The sequence below is a fragment of the Gorilla gorilla genome, chromosome 7, assembly GCF_029281585.2.
Source record: "Gorilla gorilla gorilla isolate KB3781 chromosome 7, NHGRI_mGorGor1-v2.1_pri, whole genome shotgun sequence".
NCBI classification, from domain to species: domain Eukaryota; kingdom Metazoa; phylum Chordata; class Mammalia; order Primates; family Hominidae; genus Gorilla; species Gorilla gorilla.
Genome location: NC_073231.2, coordinates 148,511,617 through 148,539,250, shown reverse-complemented (window position 1 = coordinate 148,539,250; position 27,634 = coordinate 148,511,617). Strand labels below are relative to the sequence as shown.

The following is a 27,634-nucleotide window of genomic DNA, read 5'->3' as shown; positions in this document are numbered from 1 at the left end:
CCGCTCTCCTCTCCTCCAGGCCTCCTCTCCTCCCACGCCTCCCCCACCCTGGGACCCCCCCCCCACTCCTCTCCTCCCCCCTTGCCGCTCTCCTCTCCTCCAGGCCTCCTCCCCTCCCACGCCCGCCGTGGCCACCCAGCTCTTTGAAAGCCCGAGTCTGGCTCCTAGACACCACCGAGTGCCGAGTCCTCCAGCCTGTCTAGAGCGTCCCGGAAGTAGCTGGGGGAAGGCGACGAGGCGCGGACTGGAGGAGAACCGAGGGGCTGGCACTTCCGGCCGGCGGCGGCTGCTGCTCCGGGTGAGCAGGGTGAGTAGAGTCCTTGCCTGAGGCGCTGGGCGGCCGGGCTGAGCCTAGCCGGGTGGGTGCGGGCGCTCTCCGGTCCCTGCTGGGCGCGGGCGGCGCGGGCGGGAGCCGCAGTCTGGGCAGGCGGGCGCGCGGGGCGGGGCGGGGTTGGTCGCGAGGCTGCGGGGCCGGACCCAGCCGCGGGCGGCAGCGCCCCCTCCCGGGAGCCGCGCTCGGAACCCGAAGCCCTGTGCTTCCCGCGCGACCCCCGCGGCCTGAGCGCGCGGCCCCCGAGCCGAACCCACCCCTTGCCGCCAGGCCTGGCCTTGACGCCCCAGCCCGGACCCTTCCTGCGCTTCCACTTTCAGAGAGGCTTGGTCACCAGGTCCGCTTGCCCTTAAAAAACCAGACCGAGACTTTTTTTTTCTTCTTTTTCTCCATTTTTGTTTTTGTTCTTGTTCTTGTCCCAGACTGAATTTCTACCCACAAACGGGGACCCTGGGGTACGGACGCTTTTTAAGCGAGCCTCGCCAGTAGCCCAGCGCTGTCTCTGCGCCAGGATCCCCCAGCGTGGAGGGCTCCTAGCGGAACTCGGCGCCGGCTCTCGGGCGCTCTCTACGGGGCGCACGGCCCCAGGCTTTCTGTCCCATCCTTCTCTGTGCCATCCTTCTCTGTCCCATACTCTCCTTCTGACCCCCAGCTCACCTCTTCCCCCAGCTCCGGAATGCGACTTGTTTTTTGAGTATTTCTACTTCATATCCTCCATACCCCCCAACACACACACACACACACACACACACACACACAGTACGGAATGCGACTTGTTTTTTGAGTATTTCTCCTTCATATCCTCCATACCCCCCAACACACACACACACACACACACACACACACACACACACACACACTGTGCCCCTGCGAAGGTTGTTTCCCGCTTTCCCCCCGCGTTTCTCAGGGCCTCTTAGCCTCACACAAGACGGAGTCAGCCCCAGCGCTGCCCCTCAGGCCTCCCGTTTCTTGTCTGTGCCTTGGGCACAGGAGAATTGCACGTTTCATCCCGTGTTCACGTGGCCTCGGGGATCAGTGCTTCCTCTCCAGTCGCAAGGCAAGAAACCACCCTAATTTCGGGGAGACAGGGAATCCCACAGTAGCTTGTGAGGGGCTGACTGGGGACTGGGATGCCGGGAAAAGCGTCCTGGAGGAGACTCAGTAGCAGACACGGGCTCCTTGTGGACACGTCTCCATGCCTGCCTGACCTGCAGGTGTGGCAGGATGACACAAAGTGGCTGAACACACTGTTGTCCCACTTGCAAGACCAAAAACTTCCTTTAAAAATAAAATTCAGATATTCCTTATGAAACAAGTTCAGCCACTTTGTGTCATCCTGCTACACCTGCACGTCAGGCATGGAGATGTGTCCACGAGGAGCCCGTGTCTGGTGTTGAGTCTCCTCCAGGAAGCTTTTCTCTGCATCCCAGTCCCCAGTTAGTCCCTCATAAGCTACTGTGGGATTCCGTGTCTCCCCCAGTTTTTCTACAGCGGGTTCATATTAAACATCTCGAGGGTGGTTTGTGGCCTTGCCTTCCCTCCTGTTCCCCATGGTGCGATGCACATAGCTCACTGTGCTGTGCCAGACCGCACACACGTCACACCGTCACCCTCAGCGAACAATGCAGGATCCTTAAGGGACCAGCCCACATTTTGCAGACCAGGAAACTGACTCCAGAAGAGGACAGTACTCACCCAGAGGTGGCAGCCAACAAGCCTATAATTTTTCTTTGGAGCTTTTGCTGCATTTGATTGCACTCCTCATTTCCCTTGAGCTCTGGCCTCAAAGGGCTCAGTTTCTGTGCTCCACATGTAAGTAGGCCTTTGGCCACACGCTCCGCATGGAGTTGGCAGAAGCAGCTATGGTAAGGGCGCGGGAGGGAGGTGGGAACTCCAGGAGTCCATCCTCAAGTACTGCTGGCATGCGGAGGAGTGAGGGCAGGGAGACCCCTGCCCATAGCACGCACGCCACACTGAGGCGGCCAGCTGAGCTGCCTGGTGTTGGGGCAAACAGCTTTTCTGCCCTCACCACCCTCAGCAGTGTCTTAACTGGGTGAAGTGCATTGCAGGCCCTGACTCCATAGGCTGCCCTGGCCTCACAGGGGTGCGCCCTCTGTGCCCTGCCAGTTGGCTCGGGTGTAGGGAGGGTTGTGGGGTGTTTTGCAGAGTTGTTATGAGAGGGTGGAATTGTCCACCTAGAAGGGATGAGAATGACCCACATTGTCTTTATATAGGAGAAGGGTGAGAAGTTAGTTCAAAACTCCAACAGAAAGATGTGTTTGGTTAGAGCTGTGACATTTCTATGTCATTTTTCTTCCTATTGGTCAAAGGTGTGTATGAAACTTAAAAGCAAGCTTTTCGTAGGGTGCACAGCTGGCCCAGGAAGAACCCTTGCTCCCAGGGGGCTATCAGGTGTCCTGGCATTTGCTTCTGGCGTAAATTAGTCATTTGTTCATAGAGCCTCCCAAATTAGCAAATGCTAAAGAAGTTCCTGCTCTGGGCTAGCTTGTTCCTGTGTCCTCTGAGCGTGTATGTGTGAGTGAGGTTGGGTGGCTGTGTGTGTGTGTGTGTGTGTGTGTGTGTGTGTGTGTGTGTGTCCGTGTCCGTCCATGTCTGGCAGGCTCTGCGGCCCTGCTGTGGTTGTGGAGCCAGGTGGGCAGGCAGCACTAGAGCCTGGGGTTTCAGAGACCAGCGGCTCAGTGTGGCTGCCTGGGGCAGGGTACCCTGAGCTGAGCTTGAGGAGTCCCCTCTGGAAGAGGCCTGGAATGGTCACAGCTGTCTGTCTGCTGCGGCTCCTCGTAGACGCATCTGTGTGTGTGCAGTCAGGGAGGTCAGAGGGTGATTGAGAAACTGGCAGCACCTCCTAGCCCTTGGAGGAGCTTGAGGCCTGCTGTTCTAGAGAAACTTCTAATGCCTTGTTTTCTAGCGGCAGTTTGGGGCTCTGTGTCGGAGAGAGGAGTTTGGAGACCTGCTCCAGATGGGGTTTGTAAGATCTTTGGCGGGGAGGGTAGTGAGGAGTTCCTCCTCCTTGCATCCCTCCACCCCTGCCTCTGCTCCTCAGGGAGGATTAAGGGATTTGAGAAGCTCAGGCAACCCAGCGAGCAGTTACAGCAAGAAGCTTAGTCTGGGTGGGTGGGAGGTTTGTTCTTGGGTCCGCCCAGCATCGGACTTCCTGGCTTCCTCTGATGGCTTCTGCCTGAGCGCTTCCCCAGGAAAGGCTGGGCTGCTCCTATGAGAGCCACGTCTCGTTTCCAGCCCCAGCGAATGGCTTCAGTTTGCTTGGTGGGAGTTGGGCAGAGTCCACCTGAGCAGCACATGCAGGGGCTGGGCAGGCTGGGCTGCTCCCGGGGCCACCCTCTCCCCACGGTGCATGCTAGCACTTGCATGGGTCCTCTCAACAGCCCTTGAGTTTCAGCTGGAGTGTCCCAGTGAGGAGAGTCGTGAGGATGCCATGTGTGTCCTGGGCGCGCCCCATCACTTTCCTCTCTCTTCCCTCTGCTTTCCAGCCCCTGAAGTGCTGTGCCTGGAGATACCATTGTGGACCCTGGAGAGGCACCTGCTGCTTATGCGGTAAAACCTCGACCACCCCAAACCTGGTCAGTTTGAGGGGAGCCGCTGCCATAGTATCCACAGAGAAGGCCGGAGTTCCAGCCGTGTGGAGCAGCAGAGGGGAGTCTGACAGGGTCACCTCCTCCACAGAGAGAACTGGCAGCTGACTGCACTGCCAGGAGCCAAGGCCTAGGTGTGTGGAGCCTGGAAGACCAGGGATACCTGAGGCAGGAGGTGCAGTGTGTGGAGTGAGAAACCCGAGAGGGACTGGGGCCCGTGCTCAGGATCAGCAGAGCAGGCAGGCAGAGTGGAGAGGGAGAGACGGAGCCCCAGAAGGGGAGCAGGAGGAGAGGGAAGTAGTGGCAGCAGCCCAGGCCAGGCGTGTGTCCTGCAAGTGCTAGGACCAGCCACCCCTCCCCATGGCCTCCAAGCCGGCTGCCGGGAAGAGCAGAGGAGAGAAGCGGAAGAGGGTGGTGCTGACACTGAAGGAGAAGATTGACATCTGCACGCGCCTGGAGAAGGGCGAGAGCCGGAAGGCACTGATGCAGGAGTACAATGTGGGCATGTCCACCCTCTACGACATCAGGGCCCACAAGGCGCAGCTGCTCCGGTTCTTCGCCAGCTCGGACTCCAACAAGGCGCTGGAGCAGCGGCGCACGCTGCACACGCCCAAGCTGGAGCACCTGGACCGCGTCCTGTACGAGTGGTTCCTGGGGAAGCGCTCCGAGGGCGTCCCCGTGTCAGGCCCCATGCTCATCGAGAAGGCCAAGGACTTCTATGAGCAGATGCAGCTCACTGAGCCCTGCGTGTTCTCCGGAGGGTGGCTTTGGCGCTTTAAGGCCAGACATGGCATTAAAAAGCTAGATGGGTCCAGTGAAAAGCAGTCAGCCGACCACCAGGCCGCGGAGCAGTTCTGTGCGTTTTTCAGGAGCTTGGCTGCTGAGCACGGGCTGTCCGCCGAGCAGGTTTACAACGCTGACGAGACCGGCCTTTTCTGGCGGTGCCTGCCAAATCCCACTCCGGAAGGCGGGGCTGTGCCTGGCCTCAAGCAGGGCAAGGACCGGCTGACCGTGCTGATGTGTGCCAACGCCACGGGCTCCCACAGGCTCAAGCCCTTGGCCATCGGGAAGTGCAGCGGTCCCAGGGCTTTCAAAGGCATCCAGCACCTGCCCGTCGCCTATAAGGCCCAGGGGAACGCCTGGGTGGACAAGGAGATTTTTTCCGATTGGTTCCATCATATCTTTGTGCCCTCGGTGAGAGAGCACTTCAGAACCATAGGTTTGCCGGAAGACAGCAAAGCCGTTCTCTTGCTGGACAGCTCCCGGGCTCACCCGCAGGAGGCTGAGCTGGTGTCCAGTAACGTTTTCACCATCTTCCTGCCTGCCAGCGTGGCCTCGTTGGTGCAGCCCATGGAGCAGGGCATTCGGAGAGATTTCATGAGGAACTTCATTAACCCTCCGGCGCCCCTGCAGGGCCCCCACGCCCGCTACAACATGAATGATGCCATATTCAGTGTGGCCTGTGCCTGGAACGCAGTCCCTAGCCACGTCTTCAGGCGGGCCTGGAGGAAGCTGTGGCCGTCGGTTGTGTTTGCTGAAGGCTCCTCCTCTGAGGAGGAGGTGGAGGCAGAGTGCTTCCCAGCGAAGCCCCACAACAAGTCCTTTGCACACATCCTGGAGCTTGTGAAGGAAGGCTCCTCCTGCCCGGGCCAGCTTCGCCAGCGCCAGGCCGCCAGCTGGGGTGTAGCGGGAAGGGAGGCAGAAGGGGGACGGCCCCCTGCTGCCACGTCGCCAGCAGAGGTTGTGTGGAGTTCAGAAAAGACTCCGAAAGCTGACCAGGACGGCGGAGGAGATCCTGGCGAGGGCGAGGAGGTGGCCTGGGAGCAGGCGGCCGTGGCCTTTGACGCAGTCCTGCGCTTTGCGGAGCGGCAGCCATGCTTCAGTGCGCAGGAAGTGGGGCAGCTGCGGGCGCTGCGTGCCGTGTTCCGGAGCCAGCAGCAGGTGAGGAGGCGGCCTGGTGCCCTCGGGGCTGTGGTCAAGGTTGAAGCCCTCCAGGAGGGCCCTGGTGGCTGTGGGGCCACAGCTCAGTCTCCCTTGCCCTGCTCATCCACAGCAGGTGACAACTGATGGCTTCTCTGCCCTGCCCTGTCCACTTGCCCTGTTTCTCCCCACACCCTGGAGTGGCATGGTCCTGTGCCCCGACCCCACCTGAGGCAGGAGGGCATGTGCAGACACTCAAGAGCCCTTCCAGGAGTGGGTCGCCCACGGGTGTGGCTCAGGTGCCCAGGACGGTCTGTGCCCGAGGTTCCTGTCAATACAGGTTTTATTTTATCACTTGCCGTGTCATCTGAAAGTGAGGAAATGTTTTGGAAGGGTCCACCCTAGCCTAGAACAAGCCAGAGCCACACCCTGGCTGGAATGGGGGCCAGGCTGAGCCGATCTGGCCTCGTGTTCGCTGGCTGATCGTTGCAGTATCAGAGGGTGGAGATGTCTGTCTGTCCACGTGGAGAGAAGTTGCCCTCCAGGCCGACAGGAGGCCATGCCCACCGCCCCTGGACAGGCTTCGTCTCAGAAGGCTCTATCTGCTGGGCTGGCGGCCATCCCCGTGTTGGGTGGACCCCGAGCACGGTTGCCTGAGGTCCGATGGCCCGAGAGCTGGGACTCAGTTCTTGGCCTGCTAGCGGCTGAACAGGCCGCACGTCTCACATCAGTTGTGGCCTCATTCAGCAGAATGACTCTGGAACCATCCTCTGTTACCCGCAGATCCTGTCCCATGGGCTCTGGCCCCAAGATGTTGGGGGGCCCCACGGAGAGTTGACTTGGTAGAGTTCCTTTCTGGGAAGAAAGTAGGAGTGGCTGACCAGGCCCTGCTCATCACCCGGATAGAGGACACGGACCCTGTGTGGTATTTTGGCATTTTGGCTCAGAGTCCAATGTACCATGTTGCCCAGAATTTCCTACTTACGGCCTTTACATGAATACGTCTTGATCAGACATTCAGAGATTATTCTTAGGTTTGCACGTAAGTCACTGAAAACAGTAAAACAGGCTGCTTAGATTTCTAGCAGTATGTGTGCTCTTATCCCCAGCCGTTAGCACGTTAGTAATACTTTTGGGGAGGAGTTGTCTGTCCTGGTCAGTTTTCACAGAGGCGGTTGTAAGAGGATGTGGTTATTTTCTCCATGTCTGTAGTTGCTTTGCAGCATCTCCATTTCACGGGCAACACTCACTGCCTGCAGCTGAGATTCCAGAACGCCCTGTGTCCACAGTGATTAGCCTCGTCTTTCAGCGAGCATAAAATAGGTGCATTGTCCTTTTCTTTTCTTGAGGCAGGGTCTCACTCTGTTGACCAGGCTGGAGTGAAGTGGTGTGATCCCAGCTCACTGCAGCCTCGACCTCCCTGGCTTGAGTGATCCTCCCGCCCCAGCCTCCTGAGTAGCTGGGACTAGAGGCACGCACCACCACGCCTACCTTTTTATTTTTTTTGTAGAGACAGGGTCTTACTGTGTTGCCCAGGCTGGTCTTGAACTCTTGGCCTCAAGCGATCCTCCTTCCTCATCCTTCTGAAGTGCTGGGATTACAGGTGTGAGCCACAGCACTCGGCCTAAATAGGTTTTTCTTGCTATGTTATTTTCAGTGCTTTGCCCTTGAATTCTTTTCCTCTCTTAAATTCATATCATTTGGCCGAGTCAGCACATAGTTTGCATTCCAGCGTCTGCTGTTGATTCCACTGAAACCTCTGTTCTCATGAGAGAGGATTTGGCTCGCTGTGGTTTCTCGTACTTTCACATCTCTGTAGATACAGGGGCAAAAGTCATTGCTGACAGAGCCCTACCTATGTCCTGGAAGTGTGTGTTTCTTGCTTTGAATGCATGTGTGAAGATTATAAAAGCCAAATAGTTCTTAAAGATCTCGGTGCTGAACGATAGTCCCAGTTCCCATTTGTGTCCCATTGTCTTTATGGTGTCACCTGCACTGTTTGCTTCATTGTCTGGGGAACTTCTGCACATCCGTGTACTTTGTGCCATTTCTGGGCTCACGTGTCACTCCTAGCAGAGCCTCTTAACTGAGACTGCTGGATTGCAGCTGCTTGAGGCAACACAGGAGGTTAGAACATGTCCCGAGGGCTCTGAAACAGCAGGACATCCTGGGTGGGTGGAGCTGGGGAGGGCATGGGCAGGCCAGCTGGCCGAGCTCCTGGCTGGCTCTCCTGAGTCCTCTGGACATGGCTTGTCCCTGTCAGACTGTAGCTCTTCAGGACCTGAGCTCTTCCCGTTCTTGACCTGCTCTTGTGCTGACTGTGCTGGGCTGATGGGTAGGCGCTTGTCCCCAGTGAGTGGCTGTGTCCTCAGGGTGCCCCTCTTCCAGACCAACTGCAGCAAGGCCTGGAGCCTGACTCTAGGTGCAGCCCTTGTGGCTGGAATCCCTTGTGCCACCCAGGGGAGTCGGGCCCTGCTCCTCCTGCAGCCCCTCCTCACCTGGGCTCGCTGCTGGAGTGGGGTTTTTAGGGAGCCCAGAGCGTACTCATCTCTGAGCTGCTGGGCCCAGCTGCCTGGTGCATACCTCCTGCCTCCATCCTGTCCCCCAGAACGCTTTATGGAGACTGCCGTGTCCTCCGAGCACTTTGTTTTCACTTCCTGACCAGTCTCAGAAGCTCAAGTGGTTGAATGTTTTAGCCTCAGAATCTTTTTCCCCAAGCCCTCTCAGATGGAGCCCCGCTGTACCGGACACCACAGCACAGCTCTGTGAGGCTGTGTCTCTTCACTCTGTTTCTGGGGCTGCTGAGGCCCCTGGGAAGCCCTGGAGCTTGCCAGAGCAGAGCGTGAAAGTCTCTGGTCCTGTTTAAATGCCTCCCCGTTTTATCTGTGAGCACCGGGCTGGAGCCACTCCCTGTCTTCTCACAGTGCCCCTGCAAGTTGCAGCCTCCGTTCTCCCGTGGCTAGTGGGGCAGCAGGTGCTGCGTCATATGGTTTGGAACCTCTGTGGCTGCTTCCAGCCTGCTAATAGAACCTCTTTCCACCACTGCCTTCATCTTTGGGGTGGCACCCCTGAGTGCTCAGGCCTGAGGGCGCTCCTTTGTCCTCACTCGGGACGGGCAGCCTTCACTCTGGGAGCTCCCATCCCTCGGGATGCCCAGGAGAGGCCATACTTTCAGGGTGACATGGTGAATTCAGGGGTTAGGATGGGTAGGTGGTCTTTCAGCCCCTTCTACGTTGGGGTTGGTTTACAGAACACTTGTCCTGCCTGCGCCAGCCTGGCCTTCTGTGGGCACCCCAGGCACGCTGTCCTGGAAGTTGTCTGTCTCCTGCATAGGAGGGTCTAGAGCAGACCTTGCCCTGGGCCTGTCTGTGCGTGACTTCCATACGCTTCATTCGTGCTCAGCCATGGCTGAGCACGCGATGGAGACCACGTGGGCTGCCCCTGACGTCGCAGGCCACTGTTCTTATCCAGTGGGCCAAGTGATTGATTGCTAGTGGTGGGTTGATTGGAAGAAAGAAAGTCGCAGCCCCTGCCCACGGCTTCCCCAGCTAGTTGGGGTTGGAGGACTGTCATCAGTTGTCCCCAGTTAAAGTCCATTTGGAGGAGGTTCAGGATCCCAGTGGCTGGATGTGCTTCTGGAGGGACACGGTTTGAGGCAGGGGTTTGCAGAAGGTGTAGACTGCATCCATTCTTGGGAGGCTGTGGCACAAGGCAGCGACAACTTGGGACAAATCAAGACCCGTCCACACTGCACCTCAGGGACCTCACCTCATGCCCCACATAAATGTGCTTATTGAGGGGCCGGGTGTGGTGGCTCCCACCTGAAATCCCAGTACTCTGGAAGGCCACGGCAGGAGGATCACTTTAGTTCAGGAGTTTGAAACCAGCCTGGGCAACATAGGGAGACCCCATCTCTACAGGAAGTAAAAGAAAATGAGCCAGGTGTGGTGGCATGTGCCTGTAACCCCAGCTACTCAGGAGGCCGAGGCGGGAGGATCCCCAAGCCCAGGAGTTTGAGGCTGCAGTGAGTTATGGCCTCTGCACTCCAGCCTGGGTGACAGAGTGAGAGACCTAATCTCTAAAAAAAAAAATAACAAAATGTGCTTTGGGGTCAGGTGTGGAGATCAGGGTCGGGGAGGTCATGAGGTAGGTAGGGGTCAGGATGTGGACAGTCGTGGGCTGATGGGTGTGGCAGCCGTGAGGGGTGGGTGGTGGCCTGGGAGGCAGGGCCTGGGCGGGGCTTCTGCACTTCTGCTGCTTACCCAGCCCCCTCTGGGTTCGAGGACTCTCCTTGACAAGGGCTGAGCTCTCGGGCACTGCGTTGGACTCAGCTGCCTACTGGGAGGCTGGGGAGAATGGACCTGTGAGACCTTGTTTGTCCTCTTCCCTGCCCAGCTCCTGTAGACCCCAGGCCTGGCTGTCCGCAGGGCCAGGAGCTGCAGCCATGGCAGCCACCAGCCTCCCACATGAGCCCCAGCTCCCAGCCCCACATGCCCACTCCTTTGCCCATGTGGTGTCAGCTCTGGCCTCCGCTTCCACACATGGACCCTCAGACCTTGCACATCTGTTGTTTCCCTTGCAGGGCAGTGATGATGACATGAAATGAGGTGGGGTCACTCCTGTTTAGGGATGAGACCGGGGCCTAGGGAGGTGCAGGTGTGAAGTTGCTGAGGGCAGAGGGAGACCCAGGGCTACCTGCTCCTGATGACCAGCCTCACGTTCTCCACTGCTCACTCCTTGCCGTTCACCAGCTGCATGACCTTGAGCAGTGCACTCAGCTGTAAACAGAGGTGAAAACACTCCTTTACCAACTGTTTTAGGGGCCACTCTTGTTTGAGGCCTTGAACCTCCTTTCAGTTCCGTGGTGGTCCTGAGCCTCTGAATCTGAGTATGGCCCCTGCTGGGTCCTGGTCTCTAAGGCAGCACGATGGCCTCCCTGCTGAAGGCCCTGCACCCAGGGGCAGATTGTGGGAGGCCCACTGGCCATGGCTGGGCCCTATCGCAGAGAGCCTGTCAGCACGGCCATTTCCACACCCAGGCTGGCTGGGAAGCAAGCTACGAGGTGCTCAAAGGCCCTCTATGTCTGCAGGTAGCCCCGTCCCGCACAGGCGAGGATCGTTGGGCCTCCTTAGTAGCCAAAGGAACTGAGGTCCAGAGCAGGGAATGTGTTGCCCGGTGTCAGCGTGGTCTGCTCTGGGGTCAGGCGTCTTGCCCTGGTCCTAAGCCACCCCAAGCCAAGGCATGTCCCTGGGCCCATTTCCTCTCTCGAGGTCTTGGGTTCCCTATTTCTGATGTGTGTGAAAGGAAGGCCTGTCCTCTGGGGTGACCATGAGGCTCAGTGGGAGGAGCTGCCAGGCTTGAGCTGGGACTTGGCACCTGGCCAGCCTTTTTTCTATTTCATTGTGCCTTGATGGGCTGTCAATTCTGAAGAGAAAAAATACACTAGGAATCCATTCTTCCTCCACCATTCTCCCTGGCAGAGGGAAGTGACTACACCCCTATGGTGTGGACATACTGACGCTCCTCCACGAAGCAGCAAAGTTCTGTTGTTTCAGGAGACTGTGGGCCTTGAGGATGTGGTAGTGACCTCACCAGAGGAGTTGGCAATTCCTAAGTGCTGCCTGGAGGCCTCTACAGAGACATAATGTTGGAGAACTTCTGCCACATGGCAGTGCTGGGTAAGACCCCTCTGTCCCCACCAGTGCCCTTGAGGTTATGGGTGTTGGTAGGTCTGTGGCCTCCATCTCCATGACGATGGTGTTAAGGACTGCATGTTTGTGTCCCCCCCAAAGTTTATATGTTGAAACCCTGACCCCCAGGAGGGTGGTATTAGGAGGTGGGGCCTTTGGGAGGTGACTAGGCTTAGGTGAGATCGTGAGGGTGGGGCTCCCCGATGAAATTGAGTCCTTATAAGAAAAGGAAGGAACTAGAGCAAGGTCACTTTCTGCTGTGTGAGCATACAAGAAAACTGCCATCTTCAAGCTGGGTGCAGTGGCTCACGCCTGTAATCCCAGCACTGGAAGGCCAAGGCATTAGGATTGCTTGAGTCCAGGAGTTCGAGACCAGCCTAGGCATGATAAGACCTTATTGCTAAAAAAAAAAAAAGGAAATAAAATAGAAAATTGCCATCTGCAAATGAGAAAGCCTTCAGCCGACACCAGACTGCCAGTGCCTTTGATATTGGACTTTCAGTCCCCAGATCTGTGAAAAATTAATTTATGTTGTTTAAGACACCTAGCCTGTGGTATTTTGTTATCGCAATCCAAACTGACTGAGACAGGCAGTAAGGAGAGAACAGAGGTTCCAGCCTGCTTCAGGTCCAGGCAGTTCTGCCATTGCCCCCAACTCCTCAGTGCCAGTCATGGGCCAGGCCCCTGGGGGACTTGGAATGAGTAAAACATGCACCTATTGTTAAGGTTCACCTGGTCCAGAAGGGGAGGCAGACCTACCTGCCCACCATGACCCGGACAGAGGCGATAAATACGGAGCACTTCATGGCCAGGGCCTGGAGGATTCCCACCATACCCTACCCAGCGCCAATAACAGAGGGACCCTGGAGTTGTGTACACAAGATAGCAGTTCAGTGCTTGCACACATACTAGTTGAGAAGGGAAATCAGGGCTAATGAAACAGCTCAACTGTCTGGCAGAGCCAGGCTCCTTCTGCCATGATACAGTTTGGATGTTTGTCCCTTTCTAATCTTATATGGAAATTTGATCCCCAGTGTTGAAGGTGGGGCCTGGTGGGAGATGTTCCTGTTATCGGGATGGATCCTTCATGAATAGCCTGGTGCCATCTTTGTGGTAACAAGTGAGTTCTCACTTGATTAGTTTCTGTGAGAACTGTTTGTTAAAAAGAGCCTGGTGGCACCTCCCTCCCTTCTTCCTCCTTCTCTTGCTATGTGATGCTGCTGCCCTTTGCCTTCCGTCATGAGTGGAAGCTCCCTGAAGCCCCCACCAGAAGCAAATGCTGGCACCATGCTGCTTGTACAGCCTGCAGAACTGTGAGCCAAATAAACCTCTTTTCTTTATAAATTACTCAGCCTCAGGTGTTACTTTATAACCATGCAAACAGACCAAGACATGCCATGTGTATTTCATGAAGGGAGCCACAGGGTTGAAGATGTTACAGGACACCTGCTCTAATCCCCACCACTGTGTCTGCCTCCAGAAAGCACACCACTTCTGCTCCTGTCCCTCGAGCCAGGTCCCAGTCATATGAGTACAACTAGTTACAAGGGGTCTGGGTAGCATGATTGTAGAGGATGGGTGAGTGAGTATAGGACTCACCTAGCAGTGCAAGTCAGCTCAGGCCTTGTGCCTTCATGCCCTCTCCAGCAATTATGTCTGAGCTCCCCCAGTCTCTGTAAGGAGAGAGCAGAGTTTCCAGCCTGCTTCAGGTCCGTGAAGTTCTGTGTGCTGCGCGGATGTGGCAGTGACTTCACTAGAGGAGGTGGCAATTCCTAAGCCCTCCCCAGAGGCTTCCACAGAGACATAATGTTGGAGAACTTCTTCCTCATGGCAGTGCTGGGCACAAGATAGATTTATGAGGTGAGCTGAGGGTGTGAGGGATGGAGGCAGGCAACGACTCTTAGTGGGCCTCACCTGTAGAGTGGGGAGTCTACACTGAGAGGCAAGCCCAGAACACCTGGTATTGCTGATTCCCCTCCCACCAAACGCTCAGCTCCCAAAGTTGGGGAGATACAGCATTGTCCCCACCCCAAACGGCAGAGCCACTGGAGAAGCAGGCCATAGAACAGAGAGCTCCACATTCTTCCCCACAGGAACTGACTTCATTTGTAAGGATGTAAAGTTCAAGCCTAAGGGTGCTCTCAAAAACAGTGGAAGTGATGGAGAAAGGCAACTGTGGTAAATCAGTAGATTTATTGGAGATATATGCCAAAAATATAGTCTGGCTGGTAAAAGTATCACAGACACTAACTTCAGGAACTATCCCTTCAAAGGAGCCCAAATTTGATTGGATTAACCTGTGAAGCAGTTTATGTCTAGGGCAGCATTTAAAACAGTAGAACAATCAGCTGGTCATTAAGTGGAGCTTAACAGCTGGATGTGGTCAGGGAAAACAACAAAGAGCTTTGCAACACTTTCAAACCACTGTCATCCAGGGTGACTGAGGGCATAACCTAGGCTGTGCTCCTGAGGAGAAAAACTGAGATGCATTCAGAGGCTCTGGGATGTGGGGTGGGAAATAGATGCCACTAAAATAGTCTAGCTGGTCACTAAGCAAAGAAAGTAGGAAAGTAGTCCGAGATTGGGTTGGCTAGTATCCAGAATTGCTACAGTAGGTACCTAAGATGTCCACTCTTCAACAGATAATTATGAGGCATGCAAAGAAACAGGAAAGTATGGCCCATACACTGGGGGGAAAAGGCAGGTAATAGAAACTACCTATGTAGAGTAAGATGCTGGATTTAAAAGAAAAAGGTTTCAAAGTGGCCATCATAAATATGGTCTAAGAACTAAAGGACATGATTAAAGAACTAAAGGTGGTAAAACTAAAGGAAGGTGTGAGCCCATATTGCCTCAAATGGAGATTAAGAAGGTAGAATTACATGTTTTGTATCAGAAACAAAACAAAAAAGACAGGCTTGGCATAGTGACTCACATCTGTAATCCCAGCACTTTGGGAGGCTGAGGCAGGAGGATCATCTGAGTCCAGGAATTCGAGACCAGCCTGGGGCAACATAGTGAGAACTTGTCTTTACAATTTTTTTTTTTTAATTAACCAGTGTGGTGGTACACATCTGTAGTCCTAGCTACGCAGGGGGCTGAGGTGGGAGGATTGCTTGAGCCTGGGAGGTCAAGGCTGCAGTGAGCTGTGATAGTGCCACTGCATTTCAGCCTGGGTGACAGAACAAGACCCTGTCTCGAAATAAATAAAAAGAACCAGATGAAAATTCTGGAGTTGAAAAGTACAATGACTGAAATGAAAAATTCACTAGGTGAGCTGAGCTCAACAGTAGATTTCAACTGGCAGAAGAAAGAATTAGTGAACTTGAGGATAGAGTGATAGAAACTATGCAATCCAAAGAACAGAGTAAAAAGAGTAAAGAAAAGAGCCTTAGAGAAATGTATGATACTATACAAATTGCACCAACTTAAACTTAGAGAACCAGAAGAGAGGAGGGACAGAAAGGAGCAGAAAAAATGTTTAAAGAAATAATGGCTGAAAAACCCCCAAATTTTTTGAAAAATGTTAGCCTACAAGTCCAAGAGGCTCAATGAAATCTAAGTAGGATAACCAAAGAGATCCACAAATAGACCCATTATAGTAAAATTGCTGGAAGCCAAAGAGAAAATCTTGAAAACAGAAAAATGATTTATCACTTACAAAGGGACCCCAATAAGATCAACAGCTGACTTCTCATCAGAAACAATGGAGGCCAGAAGGTAGAGGGATAATATATTCACAGTGCTCAAAACAAACAAAAAAACCTATTAACTAAGAATCCTATATCCACCAAACTAGCTTTCAGAAATTTAAGCAGCTGAACATGGTGACTCACGCCTGTAATCCCAGCACTTTGGGAAGCTGAGGCAGAAGGATCACCTGAGGTCAGGAGTTCAAGACCAGCATGGCCAACATGGCGAAACTCTGTCTACTAGCCTGGCATGGTGGCATGTGCCTGTAATCCCAGCTACTTGGGAGGCTGAGGCAGGAGAATTGCTTGAACCCAGGCGGTAGAGGTTGCAGTGAGCCGAGATTGGGGCCAATGCACTCCAGCCTGGGCAACAGAGTGAGACTCTGTCTCAATCAGTCAATCAGTCAATCCGCAAGCAAGCAATTTAAAGATGATCCCAGATACTACATACAAAAGCCAAGAGAATTTGTTGCTAGCAGGCCTGCCTTATGAGAAAGACGAAGTCTTTCAGGCTGAAAGCAAATGACCCCAGAAGGTAATTTAAATCCACATTAAAAACAACACTTGCAGAGGTACTTGTATCATTGTATAAAACAGTATAAGTGCACATTTATTCTTTCTTAATTGATTTAAAAAGCAATTGTATAAAACAATATGGGTATAACGTTGGGCCTATCACATACAGAAATATAATGTATTTGTCAATAATAACCCAAAGGAGATGGGTGAAAGCAAAATAACCTGGCTAGGAAGTAAGTCCAGTTAGTAACTCAAATTCACAGAACAGATAAAGAGAAGCCGAAACGATAAAAAGGAAAGTTAATGTAGCAAAAGCTATAAATATGTACTTGGTCTTCTTTTGTCTCCCAGCTTCTTTAGAAAGCTTAACATTACATAATAATAATAACAACATACTGCTGGGTTTGTAACATTTAGAGATGTGATATGTATAACGATAATACCACAGAAGGGAAAAGGGGGCGGAGCTGCACAGGAGCTGCATTTCTGTCTCTCACTGGAATTAGCGCAGATCCACAGTAGATTCTGATAAAATGTAAATGGTGATCCCTAGAACAACCACTAAAGAAATAATTTAGAAAATAGAGTGAAAAAATCATTAAATTAAAACGCTACATTGGAAAATACCCAGTGTAAAAGCAGCAAAGGAGGAAGAGAGGACCCAAGACGACAGGAGGCAGAACGCGCTTAGTGGGGCGTGTGCTGTCCACATTCTGGTGGCACTTAACTCGTCTAATCTTCCTGACACCTGGCTGGTCACTAGTGCCATCCCCATTGTACAGATGAGCAGTTGAGGCTCAGGAGCAGCAGGGATGGTCAGGGACACAGAGTTTGGAGTCCGGAGCCGTTTTACTCCACAGCCCAGGATCTCACTGCATCCCTTCCCCTGCCTGTTGCCTGTGATTCCCCGCTTTTCTTGGCCTCTGGAGACATCTGCCTTGGCTGTGTCTGCCAGCCTCCTGCTGTGCTGAGCTGGATGTGCCTGGGGTGCTGCTGTGTCCTGCTTTCCCTGGGCAGTCCTGGTGGCACCTGTTGTCCTGGAACAATTACTAATAACACCCCTTTCACTCTCAAGAATGTCTGATTCGTGTGGGGCCACTCTGCAGGGCCAAACCTTCACACAGCGCCTAACACATGGTGTCTGTGGGGTGTCAGCTCTTCAGGGGCCCCAGGCCAGCGGTCACAGCAAGGTCACCACTAGAGGACATTGAATGGTGCCACCTCTGAAGTCAGTGCTGGTCCCCAGGGTCTCTGTGTGGGCAGTAACCTGGAGCAGCCCTTGCTGGGGAAGGAGAACTGACACTACTAGGACCCATCTCAAGGGGGCATGCAAAGGCAGAGAGGGATCCAGCCTGGGGGTGGTCACCTGAGGGCAGCCCCCGTGGCTCCAGCTGTGGCTCGAGAAGCCCTTGAAGCCGCCATAGGAGGCTGAGCAGGGGAGGCCTCCTCAAAGCCACCTTGGGGCAGGCAGAGCCTCAGAAGGGACCCCGAGGCTGGCAGGGCAAGGAGCTTCCGCAGCTGACCTTCTCCAGAAGCGCAGCTCTCTGCTGAGAGAGGCACCTCAGTTGGGAGGCCTAGGTCTTCTGCTTGCTCTTGGCCTCATCTTCACTGAGGAGGGCCTGGGGCAGCTTGAGGCTCTTGGCTGCAGCAAATCAGCACCCAGGAGGCTGTGCCCCTTGACCCTTGAGCTGGGGGGTGGCCGGGGGCTTGGGCAGGGCGCCTGGGCAGGACAGCATTAAGCAGGTGGCACCTGCACTGGCTGTGCCTGACTCTGGGGTGGGGAGGACTCCAGATGCCCAGTGAGAGAGCTGAGCCAGCCAGGGAGGGCCCAGGGAGGTCAGGTGGGCTCTGCCAGCTGAGGAGGGCTGGTGGGAGTCTGTGCTCCTGAGCCCTGGGTACAGCCCTCTTCTTTGAATTGCCTGTTCTGGGGTAGCCCTGGGGGTAGGGTGACAGGAACCCACCAAGACACAGGGACCACATTGGCCTCCAGCCTGGGAGCCTCACAAACATTCCTTGCTCAGCAGAATCAGGCTGGACCCTTAGCAAGGAGTGGCTGGAGTCTGGCTGCAGAGGGAAGACATCAGGGGGGAGGGAGCCAGGGCCTGTCACATCTTTCCTCTGGCCACTGTCCTGGTCTTTGTAAGCCCAGAATCTCCCCTTCCCTGAAGGGAGGCCAGCACCCCAGGAGGGCAGCAGGTGTGCTGTGAGGGTTGGAGTAGTGTGAGAGGTCAGGGTACACTAGAATGGCCATGGACACCATGTGGGGGTGCTCTGGGCTGGGCCGCAGAGCAGTGTCCTTCCTGCTGCTCCTCCCCTGCAGCTTCCCCCGACCTTGTGGTTTATTTGGTTTGATACCAATCAGCAGACCCTGCAGGGTGGAGGCTCCCAGGCCTCTCAGTCCCACCACTCTCATGTGCCAGTCAGCCCTACTGTAACTGCCCAATGAGTACTTCTTGCCCACTGCCAAGATAGAGCCAGTTTACCAAGACAGGGGAATTGCAGTAGAGAAAGAGTTGAATATATATAGAGCCAGCTAAATGGGAGACTGGAGTTTTCTTATTACTTAAATCAGCCTCCCCTAAAATTCAGAGGTGAGAATTTTTCAAGGACAGTTTGGTGGGCAGGGGCCTAGGGAATGGATGCTGCTGATTGGTTAGGGATGCAATCATAGGGGTGTAGAAAAGGTCCTTGTGCACTGAGTCCACTTTTGGGTGAGAGCTACCAAGGAGCTGCTGGTCTGCTGGTCCCAGTAGAGCCATTTGGTGTCAGGAATGCAAAAGTGTGGCCAGGCACAGTGGCCCACACTTGTAATCCTAGCACTTTGGGAGGCTGAGGCAGGAGGAATGCTTGAGCCCAGGAGCTCGAGACCAGTCTGGGCAACATAGTGAGACCTCTTCTCTACAAAACATTAAAAAAAAAAATAGCCAGGAGTGGTGGCACGTCCCTGTGGTCTCAGGTACTTGGGAGGCTGAGGCAGGAAGACTGCTTGAGCCCAGGAGGTCAGGGCTGCACTGTGCCATGATTCTGCCACTGCACTCCAGCCTGGGTGACAGAATGAGACCCTGTCTGAAAATACATCTTAAAAGGCCAATCCTAGGTTCTACAATAGTGATGTTATCTGCAGGAGTAATTGGGGAAGTTGAAAATCTTGTAGCCTCTGGGACAAGAGTAATTGTTTATCCCTACATCTTAGCAGAATCCAGGCCCCTCTCATCCTCTTAACTTGGTGGCCTTTCATTAGTATTACGAGGGTGGTTTAGTCATGGGAAGGGCTGTTATCATTTAAATTACAAACTAAATTTCTCCCAAAGTTAGCTTGGCCCACTCCCAGAAGTGATCAAGGGCAGTTTGGAGGTTAAAGGCAAGATGGAGTTGGTTAGGTCAGATCTCTTGCACTTAAAATTTTTGCAGAGGTCTCTTCACCATGGTCTGCCTGCTGATGGATGAGCCGCTGCATATCCCTCTGCACTGTGGGGTACCTGGCCAGTCTGGGCCAGTACTGGGGCCTTCACAGAGGGGTGTAAAAAATGAATGAACATCATCACTTTTTGGAACCCTAGAAATGACGTTGAGCCTAGAAGGAAATGTGGCTGTGTGGCATAACCATGCAGCATGCAGCTGCAGCTTCCACTTCTCCAGCTATAGGTCACCTCTCTTTCTCTTTTTTCTTGTTCTGTAAATTGATTATGTGAAAGGAAAATACATTGGGGCTCCCAAATCACTAAGCTAAAGGGAAAAGTCAAGCTGAGAACTGCTTAGAGCAGTTATTACTTAAATCAGCCTCCCCTAAAATTCAGAGGTGAAGAGTTTTCAAGTTTGGTGGGGAGGGGCCTATGGAATGAGCCCCTCCCTGTCTCCCATTCTATTCAAAGTCACCCCTCTGCTCATTGAGATAAATGCATATCTGATTCCCTTCTTTGGAGAGGCTAATCAGAAACTCAAAAGAATGCAACCATTTGTCTCTTATCTACCTATGACCCGGAAGCCCCTGCCCCACTTTGAGTTGTCCTGCCTTTCCAGACTGAGCCAATGTTTATCTTACATATGTTGATTGATGTCTCATATCTCCCTAAAATGTAGAAAACCAAACTGTGGTCTGACCACCTTGGGCACATGTTGTCAGGACCTCCTGAGGCTGTGTCATGGGCGTGTGTCCTCAACCTTGGCAAAATAAACTTTCTAAATTAACTGAAACTTGTCTCAGATTTTCTGGGTTCATATTTTGGTAATCACAAAGGGATTCTGAGTGGAGGTGCCTCTGACCTTTGAAAAAATCTCCTATGAGTGCTTAGTACCAGCTCGAGTTATCTTTATGGCTCAAACCAATAGGGCAATTTACTGAGGCCTGGAAGCACCCCCTCCAGAAAATCCCTGATCTCCCAAAATTTGGTTGAGATTTAATGTTTATGCTGTACAACTCCCGCCACCCCCCCTTTTTTTGGAGTTTTACTTGTTTCCAACACAAGACAGGCAAGTTTTTTCCTGCTTCTATGATGATGGGAGGCAGGTAACTCCTTTATGGAGTTTGAGCTCACTTCCAACAGGGAAGATAAGGGTTTTTTTCCTGCTTCTAGGATGGTGGAGAGCAGTCTTCAGCCTGAGATCCATCCCTAGGTAAGTAACTGAATTGAGGTTTGTCTTGGCTAAAGTTAAAATTAACAGCCAGCTAGTCTTAATTTCTGCTTACTGTTAGAGCACTCAGTAATGATGTAAGTGGTGCAATTGTTTGTTTTGCTTTGCTCTTTGTTGTTTGTTTCTGTTTTTGTTGTTTCAGTCTTTTTCCCATTGGGTTTGACCAGTTCTGTCTGACTTGATCAAATCTGAAGGAAACTTTCAAATTATGGGGAACAAGGCCTCTGAAGTGGCTAAATTCCCACCAAAAAAAAAAAAAAAGATTGATTTTTGATTTTCATTACTTAAGGGGCTTTATTTACATAACAAGACCACTTTTTGCTAGCCAGGCCAAACTGAAAGCAATGGCTGTTACCCCACAGTGCAGTTCAATGCCTAGGGTTCTGCCTTCCTTTTTTTTTTTTTTTTTTTTTTTCAGCATGACAGCTGGGTTTGGTTCCTAAATCAAGTCCTTTCTGGTTTGATACTTGGTACTTCTGAAATGGCAGCAATTTGTCCTAGCTGCAATATGGTAATGAGATTTTAAAACTTTTATTTAAAGGAGCTCAATGGTTGAAAGTCAGATAAATTAAAGTTAACATCCAAAATGTGTGTATGTGTTTGTTTTTAAAGGACCGTCATTTTTTTTTGTTTTTTTCCTCTCTTAGAACCTTGTCTTTTTTTTGAACAAAGGTTTTTTTCTTCTCAGTTGACTCAATTCTAGTTTCTTCATTTACTTCTGCTGTCTCTCCTTTCTCTTGCACCCTCTGCTGCACGGGGGACCTAAAATAGTTTATAATAGCGTGGAGTTCCTTAAAGAAAATGGAGAAGGTGCTAGACTCCCTTTGGGGGAGAAACCTCTGTTTTTCCTTATGGAACCCCAAGAATTTAAACAGACAAGTTTGTTTCAGTCCTTAAACCACTTAATTTTGTATTGTGTACCTGATTTTTTTAACTAAAATAGTTATTGCAACAGAGACTACCCTGGTTTTTTAAGGAAGACTGTAGTTTAGACACTTAGAAATGTGTTTGTATTAGTCCATTTTCACGCTCCTGATAAAGACATGCCCGAGACTGGGCAATTTACAAAAGAAAGAGGTTTCATGGACTTACAGTTTGGCATCGCTGGGGAGCCCTCATGATGGTGGAAGGCAAGGAGGAGCAAGTCACATCTTACATGGATGGCAGCAGGCAAAGAGAGTTTGTGCAGAGAAACTCCCATCTTTAAAACCATCAGATCTCTGGAGACTTATTCACTATCATGAAAACAAGACAGGAAAGACTGACTTTAGGATTCAATTACCTCCCACTGGGTTCCTCCAATGACATGTGGGAATTGTGGGAGTTACAATTCAAGGTGAGATTTTGGTAGGACACAGAGCCAAACCATATCATTCCACCCCCAGCCCCTCCCAAATCTCATGTCCTCACATTTCGAAACCAATCATGCCTTTCCAACAGTCTCCCAGAGTCTTAACTCACTTCAGCATTAACTCAAAACTCCACAGTCCAAAGTCTCATCTGAGACAAAGCAAGTCCCTTCTGCCTATGAGCCTGTAAAATCAAAAGCAAGTGAGTTACTTCCTAGATACAATGGGGGTACATGCATTGGGTAAATACAGCCATTTCAAATGGGAGAAATTGGCCAAAACAAAGGGGCCACAGGCCCCATGCAAGTCTGAAATCCAGCAGTGCAGTCAAATCTTAAAGCTCCAAAATGATCTCCTTTGACTCCATGTTTCACATCCAGGTCACACTGATGCAAGAGGTGGTTTCCTGTGGTCTTGGGCAGCTCCGCCCCTGTGGTTTTACAGGGAACAGCTTTCCTCCTGGCTGCTTTCACAGACTGGTATTGAGTGTCTGTGTCTTTTCCAGGCACACGGTGCAAGCTGTTTGTGGATCTACCATTCTGGGGTCTAGAGGTCAATGGCCATCTTCTCACAGCTCCACTAGGCAGTGCCCCAGTGGGGACTGTGTGTGGGGGCTCCCACCCCACATTTTCGTTCCACACTGTGCTAGCAGAGGTTCTCCATGAGGGTCCTGCCCCTGCAGCAAACTTCTTCCTGGACATCCAGTCATTTCCATCCACCTTCTGAAACCTAGGTGGAGGTTCCCAAACTTCAATTCTGGACTTCTGTGCACTCACAGGCTCAACAGCATGTGGAAGCTGCCAAGGCTTGGGGCTTGCATCCTCTGAAGCAGTTTACAAAAGAAAGAGGTTTAATGGAGTTACAGTTCCATGTAGCTGGGAGTGCCTCACAATCATGGGGGAATGGAAGGAGGAGCAAGTCATGTCTTACATGGATAGCAGCAGGCAAGGAGAAAGATAACATGTGCAGGGGAACTTCTCTTCAAAAAACCATCAGGTCTTGTGAGACTTATTTACTCTCAGGAGAAAAGCATGGGAAAGACTTTCCCCCATGATTCAATTACCTCCCACTGGGTCCCTCCCACAACACGTGGGAATTCACGGTGAGTTTTGGGTGGGGACACAGCCAAACCCTATCATTCTGCCCTTGGCCCCTCCCAAATCTCATGTCCTTACATTTCAAAACCAATCTTGCCTTCCTAACAGTCTCCCACAGTCTTAATTCATTTCAACATTAACTCAAAAGTCAACAGTCCAGTCTCTTCTGAGACAAGGAAAGTTCCTCCCACCTACAAGCCTGTAAAATCAAAAGCAAGTTAGTTACTTCCTAGATACAATGGGGGTACATGCACTGGGTAAATACAGCCATTTCAAATGGGAGAAATTGGCTGAAACAGGCCCTGTGCAAGTTTGAAATCCAGTGGGGAGGTCAAATCTTAAAGCTCCAAAATGATCTCCTTTGACTCCATTTCTCACATCCAGGTCATGCTGATGCAAGAGGTGGGTTCCCATGGTCTTGGGCAGCTCCACCCTTGTGGCTTTGCAGGGTACAGCCTCCCTCCCAGCTGCCTTCATGGGCTGGTGTTGAGTGTCTGTGGCTTTTCCAGGTGCACAGCGCAAGCTGTCAGTGGATCTACCATTCTGGGGTCTGGAGGATGTGGCCCTCTTCTCACAGGTCCACTAGTGGTGATGCCCCAGTAGGGACTCTGCATGGGAGCTCTGACCCCACATTTCCCTTCCACACTGCCCTAGCAGAGGGTCTCCATGAGGGCCCCGCCCCTGCAGCAAACTTCTGCCTGGGCATCCAGGCATTTGCATACATCTGAAATGTAGGCAGAGGTTCCCAAACTTCAATTCTCGACTTCTGTGGACTCACAGGCTCAACACCATGTGAAAACTGCCAAGGCTCGGGACTTGCACACTCTGAAGCCATGACCTGAGCTCTATGTTGGCCCCTCTCAGCCATGGCTGGAGTGGCTGGGATGCAGGGCACCAAGTCCCTAGGCTGCACACAGTATGGCAACCCTGGGCCTGGCCCATGAAACCACTTTTTCCCCTAGGCCTTTGGACATGTGATGGGAGGGGCTGCTGTGAAGACCTCTGACATGCCCTGGAGACATTTTCCCCGTTGTCTTGGGGATTAACATTCAGCTCCTTGTTACTTATGCAAATTTCTGCAGCTGGCTTGAATTTCTCCTCAGAAAATGGCATTTTCTTTTCTATCACATTGTCAGGTTGCAAATTTTCCAAACTTCTATGCTCTCTTTCCCTTATAAAACTGAACGCCTTTAACAGCACCCAAGTCACCTCTTGAATACTTTGCTGCTTAGAAATTTATTCTGCCAGATATCCTAAATCATCTCTCTCAAGTTCAGAATTCCTCACATCTCCAGGGCAGGGGCAGAATGCCACCAGTCTCTTTGCTAAAATATAACAAGAGTCACTTTGCTCCAGTTCCCAACTAGCTCCTCATTTTCATCTGAGACCACCTCAGCCTGGACTTTATTGTCTGTATTACTATCAGCATTTTGGGCAAAGCCATTCAGCAAGTGTCTAGGAAGTTCCAAACTTTCCCATGTTTCCCTGGCTTCTTCTGAGCCCTCCAAACTGTTCCAACCCCTGCCTTTTACCCAGTCCAAAGTTGCTTCCACATTTTCAGGTATCTTTTCAGCAGTGTCCCACTCTACTGGTACCAATTTATGGTATTAGTCCATTTTCATGCTGCTGATAAAGACATACCCCAGACTGGGCAATTTATAAATGGAAGAAGTTTAATGGACTTACAGCTCCACATGGCTGGGGAGGCCTCACAATCATGGTGGGAGACAAGGAGGAGCAAGTCATGTGTGACATGGATGGCATCAGGCAAAGAGAGAGAGCTTGTGCAGGGAAACTCCCATTTTTAAAACCATCAAATCTCATGAGAGTTACTATCACAAGAACAGCATGGGAAAGACCTGCCTCATGATTCAATTACCTCCCACCAGGTTCCTCCCATAACGTGGGAATTGTGGAAGTTGCAATTCAAGATGAGATTTGGGTGAGGACATAGCCAAACCTATCAAAATTTGGTTGAGATTTAACATTTATTTTGCTGTACAACTCCCGCTGCCTCCCCTTCATTTTTTCTTAATGAAGAAATTTTTTTTTCATTAAGAAAAAAAATTTTAAGTGCACTGTAAAAGCATCGTGTGGTTTAGTCTCATAGTAATTCTCCCTTTGTGGAGACCCAGGATTCAGTGTGGGCTCTGTCTAGAGCTCAGAGATCCAGTTAAGAACATAGGTAATCTTTAAACAAAAGTTGTCTCCTTACACAATCATATGATAGATTTCTATAAATTTTATGTTTGATTTGGCATGCATCTTTAATCTCCCCATAGCACCACCAGGCTTTTTCTGCCTATACCTTGAGATGTAAATTCTGCCGTCTGATTTTTCATCTAAGAGTCATTTCCTTCAATATGCAGACTTAGGGCTATTTAATTGACAACTGCCAGGGTAATAAAACAGGTTATCAAGAGCTTGCAAGTCTAAGATAAGGGAAAAAAAGGAGGTCTTAGGAATCTACAAGATGTACTTCTATTGGTATGACTAATATGACTATTTATGTGTTGTATACACAATGTTTCACTACTGAAAATACATAAAAGAGCTCTGATTAACTGGCTTAAGAAAATAAAAGCACTTGAATCAAATACTTTATCAGGAAAAAAGAAAATACTAATCAAACCCTTTTTGAAGTTTATGTAACTTAAGTAAAATCTTTAATAAATAAGCTAGCTTTAAAATTATTGGTAAAGTAATATTAGAAATGTCTTGAGAATTGCCAGCATACATTTTTGTTTGCATTTTTAAAGCAATTTTATACTTCTCCCTGCCAAATACTATAAGGTGTCAAGAGTTGGCATAGGGGTTGCAAAGCTATAAACCAAGCCCAAAACAATGATTTTTTGCTTATGTAATCTTTAATAAGACATTGATATTGATTTAATAAAAACAGCTACATCTTGAATTTAGCAAGATTACCATTAACTTCTAATCTTGTGGTTTTAGGTGGTCTAGTCCACAGCCAGTAGGGTTTGTTATCATCTTTGTTTTAAAGCTAAACTATAAGTTCCTCCCAATGTTAGTTTGACCTACACTCAGGAATGAATAAGGACAGCTTGGAGGTTCAAGGCAAGATGGAGTCAGTTAGGTCAAATCTTTTTCACTGTGTTGGTAATAATTTTGCAGTGGCAGTTCTGTAACTTTAAATGATGACTATTGTAGTTTTCATAAATAATTTAGGTGAACAATTAATTAGGTAAATGTAATGGGATAAATAATTGTAGGCAAACTCATCTAAAGTTAAATTAAATAACAGATATTTCATTATTTGGGTATTTTCCAATAAAAAATATATTTATAGGAAAACATTCTTTCTAAAAAAAACTGTGTGCTTTTAAAAAAAGGTGAGCAATTTTTGTCTCATTCAAAGCTTATTTAAAGGTCATATATAAAACAAGGTAAAAGAAACCAGGAAATAGATGTAAAGAAAGTTATACAAATAAAAGGGTTTTACTTTGGTAAGAAAGCTTAAAGAGAAGTAATTTTATATGAGACAGAATCCTGTATGATCAATTTAGTCCTACAGTAAAATGAGTGGTCGTTTATGAAAGAGGGATATTCAGCTCAACCCAAAAAGTCCAAGCATGTCATGAATGGTCTGTGTAAATCACAGTAAGAGGATGTATTTTTTTTTTTTTTTTTTTTTTCTGAGACGGAGTCTTGCTCTGTCACCCAGGCTGGAGTGCAGTGGCGCGATCTTGGCTCACTGCAAGCTCCACCTCCCGGGTTCATGCCGTTTTCCCACCTCAGCCTCCCGAGTAGCTGGGACTACAGGCACCCACCACCATGCCCGGCTAATTTTTTTGTATTTTTAGTAGAGACGGGGTTTCACTGTGTTAACCAGGATGGTCTCGATCTCCTGACCTCGTGATCTGCCCGTCTCAGCCTCCCAAAGTGCTAGGATTGCAGGCATGAGCCATCGTGCCCAGCCTAAGAGGGTGTATTTTTTTAAAAACCAAAAACTTTTATGCAATCAAGTTGTCATATTATTATTGTTTTGGTTTGCTTAGAAAAAAATGAGATTAATGTTTTTTAAAATTAAATTTATTACATCCATGTATCTCTCTGTGTGCGCATTTAAAGTACTTGTGACATTGAGTTTCAGGGCTTTGACTCCTGGATCTAAAAAGAACACCAAGTCCTGCTAAATTTTAAACACTGATAGGAACTAAATCTCCATCTTCAGATCCAGTAGAAGATGCCATTCAAAATAAACTGCATTCTTGAGACATAGGGCCAGAAATTAAAGCTATTCAACTCCTCAAGGCCCAGGGACTATCATGAAGAGGTGGGTGTGTGAGATTGTAAGGGCTGATTTTGAGAGATAAAATAAGTTCAGTTTCTCTATAAATAAATCATTAATGTCAAAAGTACACTGATGCAAGACCAGCATATGGACCCCTGTGTCAGATTAACAAGGTTTTCTGGAAGCATTAACTAACTCCTTAATAAATTAAGGCTATAAAGTTTATAAAAGGCTTATGAAAATTATATCTTATGGTCAAGGTTAAAATTTTAGAAGTTGTTTATAAAATTTTGAAAAACAAATGTAATTGGCTTCCTGTTGTTTTTATTAGGGTTTATTGTTTGGAAAATTAAGTTTTCTCTGAAAGAAGGAAGGTTTTCACCTTTTTTGAAATCCTCGAGTTAGCACTTTGGTTAAATGAATGACTTATTTTACAATAACCTGTGATATCAAGTGTTTTAAACCTTTGACATTTGACAAACTTTCCAAAATCAAATTATAAATTATGTCTTTTTCTGACCTAATTAATCCTTTAATATAT

General features: G+C 50.3%; 1 protein-coding gene across 4 annotated transcripts; it reads left to right on the top strand.

Annotated features, from left to right (window-relative positions):
* The first annotated feature begins 201 nt into the window (after positions 1 to 201).
* Positions 202 to 26,907, top strand: JRK (Jrk helix-turn-helix protein). Of its 4 annotated transcripts, XM_019032292.4 has the most exons (4): positions 204 to 307; positions 3,838 to 5,880; positions 11,415 to 11,537; positions 12,276 to 12,896. In XM_019032292.4, the coding sequence occupies exons 2-3, from the start codon at positions 4,300 to 4,302 to the stop codon at positions 11,502 to 11,504; spliced, it is 1,671 nt and encodes a 556-aa protein (XP_018887837.1). In that variant the 5' UTR covers positions 204 to 307; positions 3,838 to 4,299; the 3' UTR covers positions 11,505 to 11,537; positions 12,276 to 12,896. The 4 variants fall into 4 exon arrangements, with proteins under 4 accessions (XP_018887838.1, XP_018887836.1, XP_018887837.1 ...); XM_019032293.3 differs by lacking the exons at positions 11,415 to 11,537; positions 12,276 to 12,896 and adding an exon at positions 20,335 to 26,907 and having other exon boundaries at positions 202 to 307; XM_004047586.4 differs by having other exon boundaries at positions 11,415 to 12,896.
* The last annotated feature ends 727 nt before the right edge of the window (positions 26,908 to 27,634 follow it).